Below are 19,560 nucleotides of genomic sequence, written 5' to 3'. Positions count from 1 at the left end.
AGATTTTCACTTTTATAACATAACCAAAGTAAAGAGCGCGCTCTGATTGGTCAATTTAGCGTCCCCCATTTGCCCATGGGTGTACGCTGCTGACGTGAGCAAATGCAAAGACTATTTTACCGCGCGCGCTTGTTTTTTTCTGGTCACGTAAGATTTGTTAAATAAAAGGGAACTCTTTAGCCACAATGTATCAATGCTATGTTATAAAACAAATGGTAAACACCACAGCGTACACTATTGAGTTATGGATGCACTTGGGAGGTTTGCTAAGCACTCAAGAAGCTAGAGTCGCTCTCGGCTATCGCCTCGAGCGACTCTTACGCTTCTTTCGTGCTTAGCAACCTCCCGCGTGCAACCATAACTCAATAGTGTACGCTGTGGTGTTTACCATTTGTTAATTTATTTGGAAATTGTTGAAAGTATTATAGTCAATAGGCCTTATTTTGACTAAACTGCAAAATACATAGTTGCCTAGGTGTAACAATTAACTACTCTTGAAGATTTTCCTAGATCTGTTAATATCAGTAAAACTTTTGTTTGATGCTCTGGGAGAGAGAATGAGTCGCATGTTTTCTAAACAAGTTGTTCATTATATTCCTAAGAAAGATGGCTTCAATAGTACTGTTTATAATAATAATAAAGGTTTGAAATATCTCAAGACGACAAGGCATTGCAAAATTTCTTAAAGCATTTTATGGTTGCTCTATATTCAATTAGGAGACAATTGCAGAAGTAAAAAATTCTTCCATAAAAAAAGCTTGATCTTGTATAAAAAATATCCAAGCGAAGCTGTAGAAACTACCGATTTTAAGTATGGCCTGCGTTATCTTATGTCGCCGGAAGGACTGCTAGATTTTAACATGCTTGATTTTAGTTTTGCGGACTTAAGGGGAAGAGACGTTCAACGACCCGTAAAAAAACCCGTTTTCATTTGGATATTGTGAGACCAAATTGAGAGGAGCCAAACAAAAACTGTCGCCAATCCGTGCATGCCAGAAAACGAGCTCGAATGAGGATTATGGGTAGAATATGAGTTCGATCAAAACAGATCGAGCTCGATTACTTATCCGCCTTCGGATCATCGAACTGTACAGATCAATCCTACCCTGCCGTGTTTCATTTCCAGCTCCATTACTGAGCTTGAATGTTTTAATCATTCAATTGATCCAATCATTCCATTTCGAGCTCGATTGGTGTTAATCGAGGTGGATTACTTGATCGTCCTTGTTAAAACTGCCACAGTGTACGATTGATTATTCATACTCTATACCTCATTAACGTGTTGGATTGCCCAGAAACGTAAATTGATCGAGTTAGGTTTATCAATGGTACGGCGGTGTTCATTAAAACGGTCTTTTAAACGTCGTTTAGTTTCTCCTAAGTATTGTAAGTTACAGCGGTTACCCTGAATTAAGTAGATAAAGTTTTTAGTGTCACAGGTCAAGTGAGATTTAATGGGACGTGTTTCGCCGGTAGAAAAAAAGGTATAGTTAGTAAGACGGTCAGAGATGCAGGGGCAAGTAGCGCAGTTTCTACCACAACGGAAAGAGCCGGGGGGAGTTGAGGATGGGAAGTGGTAGAATTAGAGGGGAGTTTGGCTGTTGTATTTTAATTCAGAATGGGCGGCGCCTCGCATGGGACTTTACATCCTGTTCGCGCCTTCTCTTTTGGGTGCAGTTTCATCACAGTCTCTCTTCTGTTTTCTATTTAACAAATGGTAAACACCACAGCGTACACTATTGAGTTATGGATGCACGCGGGAGGTTGCTAAGCACGAAAGAAGCGTAAGAGTCGCTCGAGGCGATAGCCGAGAGCGACTCTAGCTTCTTGAGTGCTTAGCAAACCTCCCAAGTGCATCCATAATTCAATAGTGTACGCTGTGGTGTTTACCATTTGTTTTATAACATAACATTAACACATTGTAGCTAAAGAGTTCCCTTTTGTTTAACAAATCTTACGTGACCAGAAAAAAACAAGCGCGCGCGGAAAAATAGTCTTTGCATTTGCTCACGTCAGCAGCGTACACCCATGGGCAAATGGGGGACGCTAAATTGACCAATCAGAGCGCGCGCTTTACTTTGGTTATGTTATAATTGTTATTGTATTATTGTACTTTTGCCTTGTTCAAATATTTATCTGATATGCCCAATAAAGTCGTTAAAAAAAAAAGCAAAATAAAAAAGATCTTCTAACGAGTAGGGCCAGATAGAAGAGAAACCGAAACCCAAATAGGAAAAACGGAAAACGATATCGCATACCAAATCCGTTAACTCGTTGGTGTTTTTCATCGAAACGCGAGCCGAAGATTTTTGGCCCAAAAGCCGATAGACGTTTATTAGATAGACGTTTATTAAAAAGAATACCTTAATAGCAGCTGGAAGCTGAATTGCAAAGGTGTACAAATTATGTAATAGAACTATACAATAAAATCAAACCAGAAAGGGAACTAATTTACATATCTAGAGGTAGTCAAAATCGAAAATCTTGATGCCCCCCTGTTATAAGAATTTTTTTTTTAAGAAAGTTCACACTGAGATTAACCGAAATTTTATGAACAAACTAAGAACACATGATCAGGCCGAGGGTCAGTTAACAACGTCTTCATCTTTCTTATTTCATTTTTGTGAGAATTATAAATAATGATAACAGAAACGTGCCACTGTGATCTAAGACAATGAACTAGCGTCCGCAATTATTTATTGGAATTGTAGTGTATTGAGAACATAGTAAAAGTACTTGTACTAATGTTAGTGATACTACTGTAAGATTACTGAATGATGTGAAAGTATTGTTATCAAGTAAGACTATTGTACCAGTTTATAAGATGCTTGATCAATGAATCAAGACACAATATAGTAAGCAGTTGAAGAGTATGTGTATCCAATAAATGGATACGCAACAGAAATATTATAGCTTACAACTTTAAGGACGTGTTGAGAATGTTTTCAGGCTTAATCGTTAAATCAAATAACAACGTTCAGCTTTGGCCCCAAAATTATACGATCTTATTTAAAAAAAGATAATGGAGACTTCAAGCCCTCGAGAATTGTATTCAAAGCTTTATCGTAGATGGACTACATGTATTCATTGGCGGTGGACTTAGACTATAACTGACACCATTTTGACCGCTACACAGTGTCTGCGTCTTGGAGATCGCAAAATCATGACTTGGAATCAATAATTTTGATTTTGTTCCAGTTTTTACTTTTCTTTATCCAGTGAATCATTCTCCACGATTAACGAACTAGACCAGGGGAAGACGCTTCCCTCGCGCTTCTCCACAGGCGGCCAAAGCTCTCTCAAAGAACCACACAAGGAATACAATTTGCATATTGATTTATAAGGATTTGTAAGGGATTTTCTACAAGATATCCATGGAGATAGTTAAAAGTGAAAATATTAAATAAAAATGGCTTACCTTATTCTATACGTGTGTTGTTTGCTTCCTGGTTTTCCTGGTTTTAAATCTTCTTAAATCGGTAAAATAACGACACCAGGAGTAAACAAAACACGTATAGAATAAGGTAAGCCATTTTTATTTCATAACTTCACTTTTAACTATCTCCATGGATATCTTGTAGAAAATCCGTTACAAATCCTTATAAATCGATATGCAAATTGCGTTCCTTATGTGGTTCTTACAGAGAGCTTGGGCGGCCTGTGGCTTGTCCTGCTTCCCTCATGCCTAATCTCCTTGGCTGAGAGAAAAGGAAGATTGCTCGACAGGCAACTCACAATGTGTCCTGACTGCACGAATAGCCATTCCCCTAAACTAGCCTCATCACCAATGTCTCAGTTGTATTTCCTCCCGCCAACCATCAGTCTCTGGGGTAGTTTGGAAAATAAAGAATGCCGCAATTTGGAACCGGAATACTGGGAATACCCGGAATACCCGGAATTCCAGGAATGACCCAAAAATAATAAACTAAAAAGCAATAAATTAATCGATAATTAAAAATAATAAGTTTGTATAAATATGTAATTAAAAAAGGAAAATAATTAATCAAAATCGTAAAAATAAAGTGAAAATAAATTTAAAAGATAAAAAGGAAAATCAATTCTCTATAAATAAAATAAAAAAATGCAAAATTTTCTCTCGATAAAATGCAGGGGATCACGTGATGTAACAAAAAATAACTACCTATGACACTGTTCAAGGGGTAGCACATAGTAGAACTACATGTAGCTTACAGCCTCCAATACACACTGATGCCGAAGATTGCTTCAAGTTCTATAAACCGGAAGTGTTATTTATTATTAACAATCCTGAAGCACTGAGGGTTCTATGTGGAAAGTGGATGTAAATACGATAAGTACTCGGCGAGCAAATCCAAAGTGCGACCGCATTATTCCCTCTTTGAAGGAGGTTCTATTCTAAGTAAGTTATTCAAGATAAATCGACTCGATTTATCTAGGTACAGTAAAAGTAACTGGCAAAAAAAATGTCATCTCCAGAGACAACCGAGGAGTAAGTCCGTTTTGTCCTTTTTCTTGTTTAGAAGAATCCATCAGTACAAGGGTTATATTCAAAGGTATATATTCAAGGTATTTATAATAAACGCGAAAAGGTGTCGATCTCTCGATCAATTTTAACACGTCTTATTGGTTGCTGCTTTGCATGATAGCTCCCAATGTGTGGTTAATAATTATTTAAGGTAGAGTATTAATTTGTAATAGTTCGGAGCTTTCTACAGTTTAGCTATTAAACTAATTGGAAAGATTGCATTTGTTTAATCTTCTGCAATGGTTCCGGCTGGAAAAGCGTGGCGGCCTACTGGTCATGGCGCCCTAGGCATCCTTCAGGTGTGTAAATGGGTGGAGGCGAATTTAAAACGGTGAGTAACCATTTGATGGACTAGCACCCATCCAGGGGTAAGGGAGAGAAGAAATATTTCGTCGCTTAGGCTGTATGGGTTACTGGCCTGACGCAGAATGTTTTTAATTCTTATACGTGCATCTCCATGAACAGTGCCGGTAAGTGGTTTTTTTTGTTTTTTTTGGACCCTTATAGAAAAATTTCGTAGTAAATTATTTAATTAAGTTTGAAATTTGCCATTTATTTTTAATCATCAATATTATTATTTATTGATTGATTTACTTTAGTTTTTTAAAAATTTATTGTCTTTCGGTCATTCCGGGAATTCTGAGTACGCGCCAGATCTATCAATCTATCTATCAATATAAGACAGCACTTGTGGTGGTACTTTTTCGGGATGGTCTTATTTTCTCGCGCGGTAAAATCTATTATTTAAGAAGATTATTTTAAGTGGCCTCATCGCAAAAAATCGCCTCGTTTTCCAATTACAAGCATAAAAGTTTCGTTTTGAAGGAGAAAGGCGGCAAAGAGAGATATGATCCCACAGGGAGCCCACACAAGCAGCATGTCTGTTATGTATGGGAGAATGTTGAAGAGTCATAATATCGTAACCTTATATCAAGGAATGTCTATGTTAAGGCTCAAAATAAATGTAAAACTACCTCACTTGCTGTGTATTGTCGTCTTTGTGGTTCTAAATGGCGAATTTAAGCGATTCGCTGGATTTTGCGTTTTGTGTTTAACGTGAAGCAACTCTCAACACAGAATCTACCAAATCGCTCAAATTCGCCATTTAGAACCACAGAAACGACAATACACAGCAAGTGAGGTAGGTTCACATTTATTTTGAGCCTAACAGAGACATTCCTGATATAAGTTTACGATATTACGACTCTTCAATATTCTCCCATACATTTCTTTATATTTCGAACAAACGAGCAGACACGCCGCTTGTGTGGGCTTCCTGTGATGATCCTTGTGTTTAAGGGTGTTTACGGTTCCTGCGGTATTTCCTTTTGTTGACATTTCTGACACACCCATCTCATATTCCATTTGATAATGAAATACAAAGGGCCCTCTGAACTTCCATTTTAGCTGTTCGGTTTGGTCTTTACTTAAATTTCGAACCGGGAAAGTCATTTTCATAAGTTAAACCAGAAAATATTGAAGCGAAGTGCCTTTCATTGCTATACTTTTCTTTTATCACACTTACGACCGCTCACAGAATGGGAGGATGTTTGTCCGAGTCATGGGGGTCTGAATTTCAAGAGGTCATAAGCAGCTCAATATTTGTCCTAAAGCTCTTTATTTTTCGTTCTGCCAAACATCAATCTGGTGCGATCTGGTGCCAGATCTATCAGATATCACAGTGTCCTCTTAACTGTGGAACAACTGATCACGTGCAGTCCAAAGGGTTTGGCTCCGCGTGCTTCTCAAGTGTCACGGAATTTTCGGCAACACCAAGTGAAGTGTGCTTGAGAGCTACAACAAAATAACACCACAAAAAATTCTAAATAGTTCGTTTTCTTATTGTTAGCAATCTAAGCAAATGAAAGCCAAAGCAAACCAGTTTTCCGGGCTCATTCCTGAGCAGGAATTTAACGATTCAAAGATCAGCCTAATATGGAAATTCTTGCCATATCATCTTGTCATCAAACCTTAAATCTTTCTTTCATTAATAAGTCTGGCGTCAAAAGACGAAATCATTGACCTGCATCATACCCTGGTGTCTTCGGGTCTAAAAGTAAGATCTACAAATCTATTTCGAAGTTATTGCCACAGAAAAATGTTGAAAACTAGTGGCTTAGAGTTTAGCAGGCTTCAAGAGGCAAAATAACCTACATTAGCGCTCTAGGCTTGACAGCTGAAGTTCAAGTCTACATTACTCTACATACCCTGGGTGCCAGACGGTTTATTTTTTTTTTTAGCAGCGAAACCACTAACGTTGTCGTCAAAGATCGCGGCTTTGCCGCTTACTGTCAGTCGTTTCGCTGCTAAAAATAAAAAAACCCTTTGGCACTCAGGGAACACTCTTCACGGCTTCTGCGGTGAATTTTAAAGAGAAAGGAGAAGGGTAATATGGTGTGGAAATGAACACAGGGAGGCGGGTGGAGAAAAAGAGGTCGAGTCTATTTTCTGAAACACCACAAATCTGTATCCGTTTTATTCATATGTCTGTTATCTGTTTCTTATGCAAACAGGTAAACGATACTATTCATGAGCCATGACCTTTTTTGACAGTTCTTGAAAGGGAAACGAAAGTTCTCTATTTTTGTGGCATGCGTGCAAACAAATAAAACTATCATGGTGAAAGCAATTATCCAAAGATAGTCAGCATACACACACTTAAACTTATGAGAATCTGCCCGTTCCAGGTTATTCGTTTGGGCCGAGAGGAACTCAAGATATTACTTTTTGGGGGGAGAAATCGCTTACAGCAATTTAAAAGCTCGAGCAAGAGTATTATTAGTGCACTCCATTGTTTACAAATGAACTTATTTCTGACGTGCTGTGCCATACATGAACACAAGTTTCCGAAGAAGGAAAGCGTACTACCCCTAATTAGGCTCTTAGTTTGTGACCTCCAGATCTTTGTCTCATGATTTTGTCTGGGTGATGCCAGTTGTTATCGGCCGGTGAATTAAATATGTCGATCTTTTTTAACATGAGGAGAGCAATAGCCTGTTTGATTGGCTACCTGGGTCGCGGGCTGATCTTGCCGGCTTGTGATCGCCCGCTTTTATCGCGCGCAAGGAAAAGAATGGAGTCGCCAAAAAAGCGAAGAACAAAGAGCACATTAAACGATTCTTGGGTTTATTGAGCTACAAACTTCGAAATAAACAGGTCATTCCTATTACGTCGAAGTATTTCTTGCTGCAGCGTGAACCTGTTATTGACCAAGCCTGTTCGATCGAATTGCTGGATATTAGCAGCCATCTTTTTTCCGTTTTTACTGGGGCCTCGACAATAACTCGTCTCGGTCCATTTAAACGTTAAAACGCTACACGCGTGACGGATTTAGCCGAAAAATGTGAAGGAGACTTCCAAATCCATATGCGTAATAGCAATGGGAATTATGATAATCACAAATCTTCAGTCGATGAAGGACGAGATAGAGCAGTTGTATTCAGTCACTGATACCTACCATGGTGAGATGAGGACATTGATCGAAACAGGAAGTTATTTTCACGACGTAAGTCAAGTGGTTTGATTTGCAAGTGTTGGGCTTCACTAAGCCACGTTGGGATCAACAAAGAAAACTCACGCCACACTCGAAACTAATCACATGCGAAATCTTAGCCAATCGTTACTTGACTCAAACAAGGGTTACAATTTCCTTTCCAAACAATTACCACCCAGATAAGATGTCCACGCCTTAGGTTGTAGAAAGAATCCATTGTCTTTTGACAGTTGAAAAAAATTTAAAAAGCCAATCAAATGAAAGTTCTCTCATTCTGTAATAATTATACCCAAGGTCATATTAGCTGTTTATTGAAGCTCAGAAAACTGATCAGCATTCCAACGAAGAGAATAAGAATATCAACAGTTTCAATGGAAAAAGTCTTGGAATTTTTAGCGCCAAAGACTTTCGGCAAACTACATTATGTGGCAGTGGTGTTTTGGATACTTATTGGTGGAACCTTCCTCGCGATATTCGCCGAAAGCAGCGAGTCCAGGTTCGATTTTCGCTGTCGCGGAGAGAAGAGTAAAGACATCGAACTCGTCCGAGAAAGATGTTTTGACCAATACCAAAACCAACACAACAAATTCGGTTTTCCTATCTATGGTTTTGTACTCATTAATTTCGTCGTTATTCTAGTTGTTTGTGCTAGTTACTCCCAATTAGTGAGACATACAGTCAATCAACTGCCTCGAAGAAACCAGCAGAACGCTGATCCAGAGAGACAGCCGCTCGACCAAGAGAACCCATCACCAACTGGATACAAGCTATACATCGCTTATTGTTTTCAATTATCCACGAGAATTCTTTTAGGAGTTCTTTTCATCATCCTACAAACCCAACTGCTTTATCCTCTCAAGTTTTCTTCTAATTTTAACTGTTATTTGACCGATGGAACCAATCAGCCACGGAATTCATTGGACGCCACACCAAACTCTACTCTACACGAATGTCGCAATCAACGAGCAGCAAAGAAAAGATTCTGGATGGACGCTCTCCTTTGGGTGAATATAATTTTTGTCGCTGGTATTGTGATTGAAACAATCTACATTTTGTCACGGGCATGCATAGAAAGGGATTTTATGGAAAATTCAAAGTTTCGAAGAACTCATCTAAATCCTCCCCAGGATGAGTCGCCACAATCGGTCGGAAGGAACGGACAAGAGTTTGAACTGTTCATTGCAGAAACAAAGGAAAAAATCAAAAAACACAAACCTCAACTGTTTGAACTTCAACCATTTAATGCACCTAATCCAGGCGAAGAAACAGCACTAAAACATTTAACTCTAGATCAGATTTACACAAACCTTCTGTTGATTCAGGACAGAGGTAAGCTCGAATCTCTTAAAAACCGAGAGGAGCAACTGAAAGTCTATCCAACTTCGCGCAAGGACACTTCACACCCAAAAAGCCTGGAAGACCTCCTGAATGAAGAAAATAAGAAAGTTTTAATCGTCGGTCGACCCGGAATCGGTAAGACATTCTATTGTACCAAACTTCTCAGAGACTGGGCATCTGGTGCCATAATCCATTTTGATGCAGCTTTCTTCGTCAAATTCAGAAGTTTCAATGATTCGGCCGACGACCTAAGCCTCAGAGAACTTCTGACGCAGTCCGAGCACTTTCCTAGAGAGCACCTGGATGACGAGATCTGGAATCACCTACTGAAAAACTCTGAAAAAGTTCTCCTACTTTTTGACGGACTGGATGAGTTCAAACATAAGGAAAAGATGGCCGTGCCGCTTCATCCTTGCAGACGCAATGAAGAGAAGAAGCCACTTCAAACTCTTTATCAGTGGCTTGTCACCGGTGAACTTCTTGAAAATGCCTCAGTGTTAACCACTACAAGACCTACGGCTGTGTCGAGCATCAAGCACCTTACCTTCGACAAAACCTTTGAGATTTTGGGCTTCTCATCGGAACAAATTAAAGAATACGTCAATAAATTTGCCGGAAATGACAAGGAAGCAGGCAAAATATTATGGCGACACATCAGCAGCAACATGAATTTGCTTTCGCTCTGTTATGTCCCGGTAAACAGCTTCATTGTGTGCTCAAGTCTGTTACAATCATTGCCAGCCGACAGAACCGCTGTTGTTACCCTGCCTTCCAGATTAACAACCATTTATGAGATCGCAGTGCCAGAGTTTTATTGGAAACACACGAGAGAAATCCGCGAGAAATATTTGACCCCCGAACACAATGGATCAGATGATTTGCCGGATGAAGTGGTGGACAATTTCAAGAAACTGGAAAGAGTGGCGTTTGATGGAATCAAAGAAGGAAAACTAATCCTTGGAGGAAAGGAAGTACAGGGAATTGAAGACAGCGCTTTATTTCATCGCTTACCCGACCGACAGGTTAAAGACGAACGGCCTAAACGCGAAAAACAATTCTGTTTCATACATCTCACGATGCAGGAGTTTTTCGCCGCAAAGTATTTGATAAACAACATGAGTGAAACGGAATTAAGGAACTTTGTTTCCGAAAACATTGAAGACGGCAAGTGGCAGCTTGTGTTTCAATTCCTGGCAGGATTAATGAATGATAAAGAAAACCTACCGAGTGATATATTTACTGACCTTCTTCCCGTGAAAACTGAAGAGAAAGAAAGCGAATTCTACAACGAAGACTGGACAGAGAATGAAGAGGAAACGAAATTGACCTGCTGGCCGACTGGCGACGAACAAGAATTAGCAGTGACACTGTTAAAATGCATAAACGAAACCAGTAAAATGACCACAGTAGTGCAGAGTAAACTACAACAAAGTAACTTTAATTGTGTAAATTTTATTGATTGTCACCTCACAGCTGTTGATTGTTCTTCGTTAGTAAATGTAATGGAGAATGTGCGAGGAATTTCACATTTAGATTTGAGTGGAAATAACACGGGGCCATTAGGAGGCTTTGAGATTTGTAAATTGTTAAAATGTAGGAATTCTCAACTGAGCTGGTTAAACCTCGAAAGAAATCAATTGAAAGACGAAGGAGCAAAGTATTTTGCTGACGCCATCACAAACAACAACTGTCAGCTACGCACGTTAAACCTCACAGGCAATTACATCACAGAGACAGGAGCACAGCACTTGGCTAATGCCATTACAAACAACAACTGTCAGCTACGCACGTTAGACCTCTCACTCAATAACATCACAGACACAGCAGCACAGCACTTGGCTGACGCCATCACAAACAACAACTGTCAGCTACGCACGTTAAACCTCACAGGCAATTACATCACAGACACAGGAGCACAGCACTTGGCTAATGCCATTACAAACAACAACTGTCAGCTACGCACGTTAAACCTCACAGACAATAACATCACAGAGACAGGAGCACAGCACTTGGCTAATGCCATTACAAACAACAACTGTCAGCTACGCACGTTAAACCTCACAGGCAATAACATCACAGACACAGGAGCACAGCACTTGGCTAATGCCATCACAAACAACAACTGTCAGCTACGCACGTTAAACCTCACAGGCAATAACATCACAGCCACAGGAGCACAGCACTTGGCTAATGCCATTACAAACAACAACTGTCAGCTACGCACGTTAAACCTCATATACAATAACATCACAGACACAGGAGCACAGCACTTGGCTAATGCCATTACAAACAACAACTCTCAGCTACGCACGTTAAACCTCTCACACAATAACATCACAGACACAGGAGCACAGCACTTGGCTAATGCCATTACAAACAACAACTGTCAGCTACGCACGTTATACCTCAACAACAATAACATCACAGACACAGGAGCACAGCACTTGGCTAATGCCATTACAAACAACAACTGTCAGCTACGCACGTTAAACCTCACAGACAATGACATCACAGACACAGGAGCACAGCACTTGGCTAATGCCATCACAAACAACAACTGTCAGCTACGCACGTTATACCTCAACAACAATAACATCACAGACACAGGAGCACAGCACTTGGCTAATGCCATCACAAACAACAACTGTCAGCTACGCACGTTATACCTCTACAACAAGAACATCACAACAGCAGGTAGACAAGCATTAAAATTAGCGAGCAATAGTAAGTCTAAGTGTCAGCTCTATTTTTAAGCCTCAGAAATTCCAATTGTAAATTGTAAAAAAATTATGTGAGCCACTTACTATTCAAATAACTGTGAGGTAACCAGCTCAGTGAGAAATTACGGCCCAACAATTCAAAGCATAAATGGAAGCAAACTATGTAAGCTGACCAAACGCTAGCACCAGCAAGAACAGGATCGAAATGAGAAAAAGTGAACCAATGAACATGTTTATTGACAGCAAAGGATGTCAATCTTGTTTTTTTTGAGAAATGAACCAATAACATTAAAGTAAAAACACAAAGCTTACCGCAGAGAGAACAGACAGGTCTCGGACCTTTCATGATTGGCTAGTTTCGATCCTAAATTCATTGCATGCTCGTGTATGTTTTGATCACTTCTGTTTGTTGCGAAGAGTACTTTTCTGTTTAAGTTATTAAAGTTCTTTTGAAAATTATAAGCGGATCAGATGAGTTAATACGGTAGAGATTACATTGTACAATACCACGATTTTCTTTTCACCCTTTTTTTTTCGATTAAAGCGAACCGGTTAAAGTTGTTTCACTCGTGTTGTAAAAACAAAGAAAAAATATATAACCAGATTGTAATTCAATTTCTCGCATTGAGAGACAAAAGACTTTTTTTGTAGGGTAGTGGTAGTAGTAATTGCAACAGTGTTTTGGAGGTTTCTACTTTTGTTGTAAATATTGTCATTTTTTTACGCATTTATAGTGTGTCACTTGTACTATATAATAAAATAACAATTAGCTTTACTGCAAAATCAGAAGATGATGCATCAGACTTTATCAGAGCTAAAGTTTAACCTGCCAGTACTTGTAAATAGAACCAGTCCCACATTTTTCTTTGTTAAATAAATATTGTTAAGTGAGTTAAACTTTGTGTTGTGATATATTAAGCCCTGATATTTAGACACAGCTTGGAAGCTATGGGAGATGGGTATGGCCTTTTCAAAATCAATCAAATTTATCAATTTACCAGAGAAACTGTCTCAAGGTGAGGGTATGAAGCCCCTCTTAAAAAAACCATTTCTCTATTTTAAATCAAAAATCCCTGCACTAGGTTCCTGGCCACTTTGAGAAAACCTATTTAAATCTTTTAAAGCAAGGTTTATGAGACCAATCGACCTCAGCACACACAAATTAAATAACAGAAAAATCAAAGAAAAGAGATGAGTCCCTAAGACAAAAAAATTAGAAGTGGAGGCAGCGGGGACTCACAAAGCTTTCCACTTATTGCGGCTTTGGAAAAACATAATCCTCGAGATTTCTTCTAATTTTTTTAAACACCTTTATTCCATCTTCATGATTTTTACAGGACTTTAGAATGTAAATGTAACTTTCCAAATTTTTGTAAAAATACTAAACTCTCTAAACAATTTGACTAAAGGAAGTGATTGCAATTTCTGTGTTCAAACATCTTTATCCTAATAATCTTTCAATCTGATCCAAAAGTATGTTACAGCATAGAATCAGGTGTGTTCTTTGAAGCTGGACATCATAGATTAATTTAGCTTCATTTTCTCCTCAGAATATTAACCCTTTCACTCCCACAAATCATCGATGGGTAATTTCTCCTTCCAATACAATATTCTAAAAATCAGAAAGGTGACAAGAAGGAAGTGGATCAGCTATGGTACATTTGTTTTTGATTAGTTGTTAGATGCTTCTTGTTCAAGAAAAGCATCATCGTGAAAGTCAGGATAGAAACAGCAAAACACGTCACATCTATTGTTTACAAAAATAGGCCAACATGAATCTAAAAGCTGTGGCAAGGTTAAAGTGGTTAAATTTAAATTGAATTTTACTGTGTAAATTTTGATCTCATTTCAGTATTATTCCTCCCTGTATGATTTTTACTCTCCTAGGACTGCTTTGTATGTTTATTGGCTCAAAAGGATAAAACAAACTCTATTCATGCATTTACTGCTGTACATATCTCTTTACAAAACAGTCAACATATTTAAAGACAAAATTATCAAAGAGAAGAGGCATGGAGATTTTTTTAATTTGTTTTTTAGCATCAATAAGATGTTTCTTCAGAACAGGCTGCCTATATTTTCATGGCTATCAATGCATCAATAGGGATAAAAATGTGTTAAGAGGTATGAAGACATTTCTTTACCAACCTCTTTCACAAGAATGCCTGCATCTTCTAAGTAATACATATACAACAAGAATTTTCCATTTACTTCAGTAAAACTTCATTTACCAGAAAATTGATTTTCTGAATTATTTACATTATCAACCATTAGGAAATATATTTTGTTTCTTGAATCTGATATTTATAAAATCCACTGTGTTGCAAACCAGTTTTCTTTTTTAAACAAAACTGTAGGATCATCCAAAGAACAACTAAGTTATATTTTTCATTTTCATTAAGATTTATTATTAAAAGCTACAGCTGTAAGTATTCCAAATATTTTCCACAAAATACAAAAAAATTTTCTCTTGGGGAAGCAAGCATAGTGTTAACATAGGAGGTAAGCCGTTTCTTGGTTAATTTTCTTCTTAGCTGCAAGCTCATGGATTTTGAATCAAATCTGTTTTTTGACTGAGACTGATCATTTGTTAAAAATAGTCCACTCATAAAAAGGAGAAACGTCTATTCTCAGCAGGACTAATGCCATGTGTTAGGTGGTAACAGTAAGGTATCAAGCCATCACCATTCATTGTATACCACTCTATATTAACCCTTAAAACCCTAAAAGTGACTGTGCTGAATCATTCATTAAATTCATGGGAATAAAGGAAACGATTGCCAACCTAGCAAACTTTGATTGTAAAACAAGTTCTCATTGTCATTTTCAAGGTAATGCATGGAAAAGAGAAAGGAAAATATGGATATCAATGTCAGGTTGCAAAGGGTTAACTCTTCTCTGAATACACATGAACATCTGTTATTCTATTAAGAGACTCAAGCTGTTGTGATAGGAACTTAAGTGTATCCACTCCATTAAGCAGTTGCCTAAAAGCAAACAAATTAGCAGACATAAATGATTCACTGAAAGATAAATTACACACTGCTCTACACTACAAGTTTATAGAGATAGACTGTTCTTTCTCGGAACAGAAATGTTAGCACTTTATGTATGGTTTTAAATATGCATAGAGAGTGAAATATTGCAGTTGTTTTAAACAAACATGAAAAGGAACAACTTGGTAAAATTTCATGTCAGTATGAATTTTTAAACCACAACAATCCCACTTTAAACATGAGGACATTTTTATTTACTATTGTAAAGCTTGATGAATACAGAATGTGTTTAAATCAAAGTATTTTAACTCCTGCCACCAACATTACAAACCTGAATACAACTAGATGAATAAGAAAGACTTAATTTGATAAAGAAAATGATGATTATTAACTCACAAATATAATTAATTAAAACTGAGAAAGGTGTTGTGGAATAAATTTATGACAAAAGGATTCATTCCAAGACCTGTTCAAAAACAAAGGGCCCTGATATCAAGATTAAAAACAAGTAATATTTTGCCACAACTATACAAGCTTGATTATACAAAATAAACACACATCTTACATCAAGATTGAAAGCTAGTAATGTCTTGTCACTAGTAGACAAGCTTCATTGTACAAGATAAGCACACACCTTACTGCTTGCTTGGCATCTTTTGCTGCTATGTTCATTTGATCAGCAGCAGCTTCCTATTTATCTTTGACAGCTGTCATTCTCTAATGATTGGCATCTAGCAGCTGGTTCTATGTTGCTATGGGAACAGACTCTGTCTGACAAAGGATAACAGAAAAGTTATTGTAAACTTTGTGTAAAGGTACATCAAACATAGTCTAACCCTTAGAGATTTTGATGCATATCTGACTGCTGACCATGCAGACATTGGCTCTTTTCAGGGCATTCTTACATTTTTTAATATCATATTCAAGGTAACATGCTGTTTTGGGTAATTAGCAATGATATTGGGTAAATGAAGGTTGCAAATGTTAAAAAATGACAGAGAAAACTTTTCAAGATTCCAAATCAATAATTGAAATGGCTTATTCCTTTATTTTAAGTATAATTTGGAATAACCAAGCACAAGTGGGTGTTCCAAAGACCAAAAAACAATTTCATGAGCCTAAAAGACATGTAATTACTAGTGCTCGTGTGATAGCTTAGTTTTATGACTGCATTTCCTCAAATAAGTGCTTAGCATTTATTTAAAAGTTTTAGCTGAAAGGTGATGCATTTAATGGAGAAGGGTGCTTAATTGAAGGAGGAGCTTATTATTCTGCTGTTCTGATTCAGCTGTAGTTGAAACTTAAATAGCTATAAATAAGTGGTAATAGAAACAGGTTTTCATTGCATCCCTAAAAAAGTGAAAAGAGGAGGAGGGGGCTTATTTTAGGGGGGAGGGGTGGTAGTTGTTTGACATTATGGTCTAGGGTGTAGGCATTTATTCAGATGAGGATACTTTGTATTTCATGGGCGTTTATTCAAGGAAATGCTGGGTGAAAAAATACCATGAAAAAATATCATGAAAAAAATCTCATGAAAAAATCTCATGAAAAAATCTCATGAAAAAATCTCATGAAAAAATATCATGAAAAAATATCATGAAAAAAATTAATACCAGGGAAAAATATGTGATAGCAGTTAATAATTATGTATAAACAATGTGAATTGCCATCACTAGCTAGTGTAAAGCACCAATGTTAAGAAATCTTTAACCATACCTCTAATACATTCACTTCTTCTTTCCATTTTGCAACTGTAGCTTCAGCTCTGAGAGTTTTTTTGTCATAAAATAAAAATAAATAACGAGATTCAGTGAATTTTGAACACAAACATGTTCATTAGGACTCCCTTGTTTAATATTGTTAAATGATCAGTGTAATATTCCTGGTCAATAATTAACAGAAACTTTTTTATGGTGTCTTTTTAACATTTATTAATTGGCAATTGTATTTTTTTTTTTTTATCTTAAAGGTTAATATTAGGCTTTTTCCACTTTATATAATTATCAATATGACTTTTAGCTATCTTCAGAGTAGTAGGTGACTAAGTTCACAGATTTGCATCAAATGCCTTGGAAGCCTAGATGCTGTAATAGACTTGTTTCAAATCAATATCACTGCTATCAAAATATTCATAGCCTACACTCCTTTAAAAAACTATTCATTCTGACACAATCTGAATCACCAAAGCACCCGAACCACCCCTGGATCCGCTCCAGACCATTTGCACACTATTTTCTAAACATACTACAGAAAGATAAGTGTCCTGAAGTTGCTTTAGATTCTCAGGAAACTGATGTCCATGCTGTCCAGTTCGCCAAAGAAATTTATGCCGAGATGTTAAGTGATAACAAAGAGGTCAACCTTTAGATTGGCTGTGGAGCATGAATCAACATCATCCCAACAAAACACGCAGAAGGTCAAGAAATCAATTCGACCATGAAAACAGTAATTGCGAATGTGGAATGGATTACACGTCAAACCCATTGGGACGGCATGAATCACCATGGGATCACCATGTGCAATCCCAAAACATGAAAGAAGTACTCTGTGGGGTTTGTTGTGGTCAAGAATTATCTAACACCCTTTATCCGAGCAAGAGCTGCACAATGAATGGAACTTATAACTGTTAATGATGAAAACTTCATTATGACCACGCCCCCCGCCCCTAAGAAATGAACTGCAGGTTAAGCAGATAATTGCTAAAGAGCTGATAAAGTGATATTCAGATGTATTTGAGCGACCATTGGGAACATTACCTGGAGAAGTCCATTTAGAAGTTGACAACAGCATTAACCGTGTCACCACTTCAACCCAAAGAGTTCCTACAGCACTCAAAGATGACCTGAGAGAAGAGCTAAATCGATCTGTTGAGAAAGAAATCCTAAAACCGGTAGAAGAGGCAACACCATGGGTGAAGAGCTTGTAGTCACTACTAAGAGGTCGGGGGCCCCGAGAGTATGCATTGATCTTCGACTACTGAACAAGGTATGGAAAAGAGAAACCTATCAGATATCGATACTGGATAAAATTCTCCCAGAATTATCTCAAGGAAAAGTCTTCTCCACACTTGACATGCATTCAGGTCATAGGCAATGCGTTCTAGACCACGAGTCCAGTCTGTTCACTATGTTCTCAACACCATTTGGGAGATATCATTGGCACTGACACTGACTGCCCTTCCATTCGTCAGTCTCGTCAGAAATTTTCCAGAAAAGAGTTAACCAAGCACTAGAAGGCTTGAGTGGAGTGCTCGTTATTGCAGACGACATCTAAGTGTGCGGCATTGGGAAAAATGAACAAGAGGCCACTGCCAACCACAACAGAAATCTTGAAACCCCACTACAAAGATGCACTGAGCGTAGCATTGCACTCAACAGGGACAAATTGAAGTTGAAACGAAAAGAAGTTCCCTTCATGGGACAAGTACTCACTCCACATGGTGGTAAAATAGATCCAGAAAAAGCAAAAGCTGTAACCAACTGTTCTTCAGGAGTCACACCATAGCTTTATTTATAGATGTCATGAAGGGGCACGTGTAGAGAGGACATTAGGACCTCAATACACTAACTGAAGAATCATGTAATCATTGTATTACAATCAAGAGTCACATGACTTCTGAAATAAAAGAGCTATTGATAACATTTTGTAACAGCCTACACTCCTTTATCGTAACTATTCATTCTCACACAATCTGAATCATCAAAAGAAGAAGGAAGAAAATCAAGGTAAAACCAACAGTATTTTCTGAACTACAAGCTAATGCCTCTATTGACAAGTCTCACATTCCTTCCACCGTAGTCAATTCGAAATTTTCCTTCACCCTCAGGGGCGAATCTAAAGTTAAGTCAAGGGGGGGCCGGAGAAGTGTCCCAGGGCATGCTCCCCTGAGAGATTTTGAAAATTAGGTCTTCGGAAACATCATTGATTTCTAGCATTTCGAGCGAAAATTTGGCCAGAGTTCCGTATAACCCCACACATTAATTATGCATAGAGTGTCGCAAAGAAACGTTACATTTAGTCATTATTAAATGAATGCATAATTAATGTATGGGGTTGTATGGAAGTCTTTCCGAAAATTTAGTGGGGTTCGACCGGAGAACCCCTGGATCCGCTCCAGACCATTTGCAGAATATTTCCTAAAGCGGCAGTTTCATTTGCCTCTCTTTTCTCAATCTTTGCAAGCTTTTTTCGAAATCTTTATTGATTCTGGTAAAGATAATAAACAGTACAAATGCGAATTTCACACTCGATTGAGCATAGCTACATCATAATGCAATTTGCACACTTGAGTAAAAATTAATTTATCTGTGTACATCTTTATTTTAAGATAAAATTCTTACCACATTGAGTAAGTAACGGTAACTTTGCCACCATCTATCCGTCATCTTGATTTCGTGAACCAGTTCCAACGTTGGATGGCTTCCCTTTTCGGCTCATTTTGTACGATCTTGAGTTTGCAAAAGGCACACAAAGATGAACCAAAGCTTTCACAAACACACTTTATGCGTG

At 37.9% G+C, this 19,560-nt stretch overlaps 1 protein-coding gene and 1 long non-coding RNA gene across 2 annotated transcripts; one reads left to right on the top strand and one right to left on the bottom strand.

Annotated features, from left to right (window-relative positions):
- The first annotated feature begins 6,188 nt into the window (after positions 1-6,188).
- On the top strand, positions 6,189-12,946 carry LOC148728161 (uncharacterized). Its single transcript, XM_088725853.1, has one exon. It carries the CDS (start codon positions 8,255-8,257, stop codon positions 12,086-12,088), a length of 3,834 nt encoding a protein of 1,277 aa, XP_088581979.1. The 5' UTR covers positions 6,189-8,254; the 3' UTR covers positions 12,089-12,946.
- A 2,597-nt stretch (positions 12,947-15,543) lies between these two features.
- Positions 15,544-19,353, bottom strand: LOC148728160 (uncharacterized). Its single transcript, XR_015988993.1, has 3 exons — positions 17,808-19,353; positions 16,768-16,816; positions 15,544-15,822 (listed from the first exon to the last, which is right to left on the bottom strand). It is a non-coding gene; the product is annotated as an uncharacterized LOC148728160 (long non-coding RNA).
- Positions 19,354-19,560: the final 207 nt, after the last annotated feature.

This window comes from Stylophora pistillata, chromosome 6 (genome assembly GCF_964205215.1).
Source record: "Stylophora pistillata chromosome 6, jaStyPist1.2, whole genome shotgun sequence".
Taxonomy (NCBI): domain Eukaryota; kingdom Metazoa; phylum Cnidaria; class Anthozoa; order Scleractinia; family Pocilloporidae; genus Stylophora; species Stylophora pistillata.
This window is presented reverse-complemented; position numbering and strand designations above follow the sequence as displayed.